The sequence below is a fragment of the Vigna unguiculata genome, chromosome 4, assembly GCF_004118075.2.
Source record: "Vigna unguiculata cultivar IT97K-499-35 chromosome 4, ASM411807v1, whole genome shotgun sequence".
In the NCBI taxonomy this organism is placed as follows: domain Eukaryota; kingdom Viridiplantae; phylum Streptophyta; class Magnoliopsida; order Fabales; family Fabaceae; genus Vigna; species Vigna unguiculata.
Window position 1 is genome coordinate 34,878,308 of NC_040282.1, and position 7,035 is coordinate 34,885,342.

Genomic DNA, 7,035 nt, shown 5'->3' on the forward strand with positions numbered 1-7,035 from the left:
TTCATTTGTCAAAGAAAATATATTCGTGAGATTCTAACAAGGTTTGGCATGGAGAATAGTAATGCAGTAAAAAATCCTATTGTCACGGGTACAAAACTATCAAAGAATGATGGAGGAGCCACAGTTGATTCAACTGTGTTCAAGCAACTCGTTGGAAGTCTTTTGTACTTGACTGCAACCCGCCCAGATATTATGTATGCAGTTAGTTTAATTAGTAGATTCATGTCTTGTCCTTATGAATCTCATTGGCTGGCAGCAAAATGCATATTAAGATACCTAAAAGGTACTACTGAAATGGGCATCTTCTACAAGAAAGGTCGTGGAAGCACTGATGTTGTAGCTTATTCTGACAGTGACTTTGCTGGAGACTTAGATGATCGAAGAAGTACTTCTGGATATGTGTTTTTCTTTGGTTTTGGAGCAGTTTCATGGGCCTCGAAGAAACAACCTATAGTTACATTATCTACAACTAAGGCTGAGTATATAGCAGCTGCGTTTTGTGCTTGTCAATGTGTGTGGATTAAAAGAGTATTGGAGAAACTTGATCCTAAGGAACAGAAGAGCACGTTAATCTTGTGTGACAACAACTCAACCATACAATTATCCAAAAATCTTGTTTTTCATGGAAAAAGCAAACATATTGATATAAGGTTCCATTTTTTAAGAGACTTGGTGAAGGATGAAGTTGTCAAATTGAGTTACTGCAAATCAGAAGTTCAAATTGCAGACATTATGACTAAGCCCCTGAAGCTGGATCAATTTGAAAGGCTTCGATGTATGCTAGGCATGACTGACGCTTCAAATATAAACTATATATCATAACGTGTATAGTTTAAAGGAGGGAATGTTGGTTAATTTAGAAGATATTTTATTTTATGCAGTTATTGTTCTGTTTCTGTGATCAAATAAATTTATTTAATATGCTATTTATTAGGGATAGTGGTTTGAAGTCTAAGTCAGCACCCACCCATGGATTTAGCATGAAATTGTGGGAGTGGAGTTAAAATCTGTAACTGCTGTGTATGGCTTTAAAAGCCAATCTTTCCCGTTAATAAAAGGTGAGTTGACAGTACATACAAATATATTTCTCTATTCTGCTGTGTTTAACAACATCTGCCCCAAGGTCCTTGACAGACTACAACTCAACCACCAAGGAATGAAGTGGAGAGTCAAGCAACACCACTACCAACACCAGAAGAACCATCTCAGTAGTTTAGGATGAAATTACAGATTAAGAGGAGGCCATGATAGCAGCTACAAGCGTCTTAGTTATTTTTTGGAATTTCTGATGTAGAATTCATTATTGATGTACTGCATTTTGACTTTCCTTAAACTTCGTCCAATTTCACTTTTGTCAAACATTGATGTAGTGCATTTTGATGAGGATGGATTAATGTTATGAATTTAACTTCTTCCCGTCTTAGATCAATTTAATTTTTCCCAAGCTTAGATCAATATCACTTACTTCAATTCTCAGATTAAAATGTCATTTTGAACATGTTGGGACTAATATCAACATAATCAAACTAATTCATTTCTTCATTTAATGCTCAAATTAAAATGTTATTTTGAACATGTTGAGACTAATATCAACATAATCAAACTAATTCATTTCTTCATTAACAATAGTACAAAACAGATTAGACTTTAAAAGATTACACACAATAACAGTACAAATAATACAATAACAACACAAGTGAATCCTATTACTATATGCAGCCTCTTCTCAGCAACCTTCAATGACTTCTCCAAATCATTAATCTGCCTCATTTGTGTCATAATGAACATCCTTTTCATCAACACCACCATTTGAAAAAGTTGCAACCCACATTATTGGAACCATCACTCTGTAAATCAATAAACCAAAAATTAAAACCAATTTATTATTAACACAAAAATAAAAATAGATTGTACCCAAAATTTTCTACCAATATTCTTTGAGTTCTTGTCATCCTCAAAATTGCCATCTCTCCGCAGCTACAAATCGGGGTTAATCCATTTCTCGTTGAACTACCAACAGTGCACGAAGTGATACAATACGGTTACCTCCAACGATTACAACCAGAGGTAAAGGAAGAAGATTGCAGCAACACCAATTGGGAATGGAGGAACAAGATTGTTAAAACTCACCAACTGCCCAAACATTCCTTACCAAAACCTTAGCTCACTTATTTATCCCCAAATATATAATTACCACACCTGTACAACACACTCTAATACAAACTAAATTGCGCCACCTGTATAATGCTCCGTTAATGATTTAAACAACGTTACAAAAAAAGGACCAAATAAAACACGAATTGTGAAAATGAGGATCATTTTAAACATTCGGTAAAAATAAGGACAATTTTAAATATTCTGTCAAAATGAGAATCATCCAGAACAAACATTACGAAAATGAGGACAAAAAAATATTTAAACCTTTAAATTAAAAAATCGTGTGACCACACAACTTTCTATTGGAAGTTGTTTTGCCTCCACAAATGTCTGGTGAACCAATTTCCCACCATAAACTTGTTAAGGATTACAACTTTATTATTTATAAAAATTTGGTCAAATTTATCAAAACAAAAAATATTTATACCACGGTTGACAAGACTAAATTTTTAAGTAGTATACGCCATATCAAGATTCAAAAGAGAGAGTAAAATGTTTGATAATTGATATCTAAACCCCTTCGTTGTGATATGAAAGCCAAACCAACATGTACTTGAAAAGATTCTTAAAATTTTGTGGAATCAACCCAAAAGGCAAGCCAATTCAGCAAAAAGATGATGATGACAGAGAAGTAATCTTAAAGATCAGATTTTTCTAAATGAGTTGAGATTTATAGGAAGTTACTGAACCCCAAAAGAAAACATACTCTCCGATGACCACCCTTACAGTGACGGTGACCAGGGATTCACCCTCGAACGATAGTTCTGGCCAAATATGAAGGTTCCGACACCGCCACTACCAAGGTTTCGACTCCCTCAAATGATGTTCCCAAACCGCCGGCACCAAGGATTGGACTCCTTCAAACACGGCAGCACCAAGCCTTGAAAACCACCACTTCTCTCTCCTCTCTTTCTCTCAACCCATCTATTCTTCTGCCGTTTCTCCCAACCGTAAGAAATTTAGAAATATTTAATTGTGCATCCATATTACCTTTCTAACCTTTGCCATCTAAGCAATATTTGTCACATTATCAATGTCAAAATGGGAGTAAATTTTCCCATGCAAGACAGCATTTTCCTTCTTAAAATGCACACGGTCATTCTCCATCCTTTTGATAAAAGAGAAAGCTCTTAGCATTCTATGGCCAATCTTTACAAACTGTGAGGAATATCTGAACATGTGCTATGTCCATTTCAGAAAAGAACGTCACTCTCTTCGACTTGTGAATCCTTTGCTCTTCTTCCCTCTCTCTCGCACTCATTTTTAACATAACCAGAGTAACAGTTTCAAATTCATGAAACCAATTCCTCCATTTACTCACCAATTTCCTAAGTTACAGACCTTGTTTTCTTCAATTAGAAATTCATCGGGGTCCTCACAAAACCCAGTTCTTGTTTTGGAACTTCTGGGCAAAGCGTTAGACCAATACCCAGATATCAAAGCATTGAAAAATGTGCATTCCAAGGTTTTTAATCTCAGTTTTCACGAAAACCCATCTCTGGGAATCAAACTAATGCGGGCATATGCAGCCTGTGGAGAACCTGGGTTGGCACGCAAGGTGTTTGATGGAATTCCTGAGAGGAATGTTATTTTCTATAATGTTATGATCAGAAGCTATGTGAATAACCATTGGTACAATGATGCATTGATTGTTTTCAGGGACATGGTTGGTGGTGGATTTAGTCCTGATAACTATACTTACCCTTGTGTTTTGAAGGCTTGCTCTTGCTCTGACAATGCGAGAATCGGGTTTCAACTTCACGGAGCTGTGTTTAAGGTTGGGTTTGACTTGAATTTATTTGTTGGAAATGGTCTCATTGCGTTGTACGGGAAGTGTGGTTGCTTGCTGGAGGCACGGCGTGTTCTTGATGAAATGCCAAGTAGGGATGTTGTTTCATGGAACTCAATGGTTGCTGGATATGTTCAGAATATGCGGTTTGATGATGCGCTACATATTTGTCGAGAAATGGAGTGTCTAAGGCATAAACCGGATGCTGGTACAATGGCTAGTCTCCTTCCTGCAGTAACTGACACTTCATCAGAAAATATTTCATATGTTAAGCAGATGTTTGTGAATTTGGAGAAGAAAAATTTGGTCTCATGGAATGTGATGATAACTGTGTATATGAAAAACTCAATGCCTGAAAAAGCTGTTGATCTTTATCTACAAATGGAGAAATGTGAAGTGGAACCAGATGCAATCACTTGTGCTAGTGTACTTCCAGCATGTGGCGATCTTTCAGCTTTGTTGTTAGGAAGGAGGATTCATGAATATGTTGAGAGGAAGAAGCTGTGTCCAAATTTGCTTCTGGAGAATTCATTGATAGACATGTATGCTAGATGTGGATGTCTAGAAGATGCAAGAAGAGTGTTTGACAGAATGAAGTTTCGTGACGTTGCATCATGGACTTCATTGATATCTGCCTATGGTATGACTGGAAAAGGCAATAATGCCGTGGCACTCTTCACTGAAATGCTAAATTCAGGTCAAAGTCCAGATTCCATTGCCTTTGTCGCGATTATCTCAGCCTGTAGCCATTCAGGATTATACAATGAAGGGAAGCTTTACTTTAAGCAGATGACAGACGATTATGGAATAACACCAAGAATTGAACACTTTGCTTGTTTGGTGGATCTTTTAGGACGATCTGGACGAGTAGATGAGGCGTATAATTTCATCAAACAGATGCCAATGGAGCCTAATGAAAGAGTTTGGGGGTCACTGCTTAGCTCCTGCCGGGTGTACTCCAACATGGATATTGGGCTTGTAGCTGCTGACAAACTGCTTCAGTTGGCTCCTGAGCAATCTGGCTACTATGTGTTGTTATCAAATATTTATGCAAAGGCTGGTAGATGGACAGAAGTAACAGCTACTCGATCACTAATGAAGAGAAGAAAAATTCGAAAAATGCCTGGGATCAGCAATGTTGAGCTGAATAATCAGGTCCACACCTTTCTTGCGGGTGACACGTCACACCCACAGTCAAAGGAGATATATGAAGAGCTAAGTATGCTGGTTGGAAAGATGAAAGAGTTAGGATACGTCCCCGAGACTGATTCTGCTCTTCATGACGTGGAGGAGGAGGATAAAGAATGCCATCTAGCTGTTCACAGCGAGAAGTTAGCTATTGTGTTTGCTATTTTGAATACCCGAGAACTTCCAATCAGAATTACCAAAAACCTCCGTGTTTGTGGAGATTGTCATATTGCTATCAAGCTTATCTCTAAGATAGTTCAACGTGAAATTGTCGTCAGGGACACCAATCGATTCCACCATTTTAAGGATGGTACATGCTCTTGTTGCGATTATTGGTGAAGCTACTTCTGGCTGATTATAGTTGGAGAGAACTGCAAGTTCAAAGGTTTCTATACATGCTGATGGATAATTCTCTTATTTCTTATTTGTTTGGTACATCGGTGGAACAAGAACTTGGATAAAGGAGGGATTAAATGGTGTAGAGGGAGATGGATTTTGCAGCACCATCAAACTCCAATGTTACAGATTGGAAATGGTACTAGTTAGCTTCCTCTATGATTGTACAACAAAGAAAAATCCTTTTTGATGCAGGACAATGCATTTTAGTAGTGATTGATTCGTCTTGCAGGATAAGGCAGAACCATTGTTGTTCTTATTCATTACACTGTCAACAGGTTATTTAAAGGTTGCAATTTTGCATTGGCCACGCTTTAGGGACAATGCTGTTCTAAAGTTAGGTGACAAAAGTATATATTCCTATTGGCTTTGGATTTCTTAAAGCCTTTACTTGCTTTCAAAATAATGACCAATTTGGATAAATCTTCTCGTAAGTATTTATAGAAGAAGAAAATATGGAGTTAAATTGAATCAAACTTCCGGAAGTTAAAATCTACTTCTGTGGCATAATTTGATTATAAATAGAGTAAAATATGTCCAAACTGATCCAAATTCATTTTGTAGAACCCTTGATGAACTGTAAAGTCACAGTCAAGTTCATACAATAATCCAAAGTCCCCCTAATGTAGCATAAGTTTGACCATGAATGTCAATCCAAAGAAATCCTATTCCAACATGTAAAAGGAATAATATGGGGGAAACGAAATTAAAAGAACTACAGACAATGAATGGAACTTAAATTGAAACCTAAAATCTGAATAAAAGATACAGAGAGATATGCTAAAACAATGGAAATGAAAATGTTCGATAAAATGCCACAAAGCACTAAAAATGTGGATTATGCAATGCTAATGCTTAGGACACGTTTGAACGATTTTAACAATGTAAGGAAAATATTTAGAATCACTAAAATACTCAAACAGAAAAATCACGTATAAATCTGGAAAACTAAAAAACCTCATTTCTAAATATGGAAATGAACGGAACTAACCTATAAACCTAAAATCAAACGTGTTGAAGGTGCTTCGTACAAATTTCCTAAGCTAATAAATGCAAAACAGTGAATTAAAACATAAAGAATAGTGCAAAACTGAGAAATTGCAAAGCTAAACCAAGAACAACTATATTAAAGGTAAAAACTAAATAATCTAACTTTTGAATTTTCTGAAACTTGGTGCAAGATGTGTTTATGAGTTAAAGGATTGTATACGTATGATAAGAAAGGAAAGAAAGAACAATGGTTTGAATTGAAGAAAACAGAATCAAAAGTCAGAATTGGTGAAAATAGAACAGAACTTGAATATTCTGAAAAATTAGTTCATAAACCATCCTTGTTCATGTTACTTTCAATTTTGATTTCTAGTAGTTCAAATCTGAATTTCCTAGATAAGAAAGATCCTTTAGATCAATTAACTACAATCCAATCAGAAATTGGAGTTAGGTAGGTACAAAATTAAAAGTAGCTGAACAAATGTGATGTCTATGGTTCATAATGCAGAAAAAGT

General features: G+C 36.1%; 1 protein-coding gene across 1 annotated transcript; it reads left to right on the top strand.

Moving 5' to 3' along the window:
- Positions 1-2,831: 2,831 nt before the first annotated feature.
- LOC114182217 (putative pentatricopeptide repeat-containing protein At3g49142) lies at positions 2,832-5,913 on the top strand. The gene has a single exon (XM_028069033.1). The coding sequence runs from the start codon at positions 3,452-3,454 to the stop codon at positions 5,471-5,473; it is 2,022 nt and encodes a 673-aa protein (XP_027924834.1). The 5' UTR covers positions 2,832-3,451; the 3' UTR covers positions 5,474-5,913.
- Positions 5,914-7,035: the final 1,122 nt, after the last annotated feature.

Coding starts and splice junctions, on each gene's coding strand:
- LOC114182217 (XM_028069033.1), top strand. CDS start 3,452: ATGAAACCAATTCCTCCATTTACTCACCAATTTCCTAAGTTACAGACC.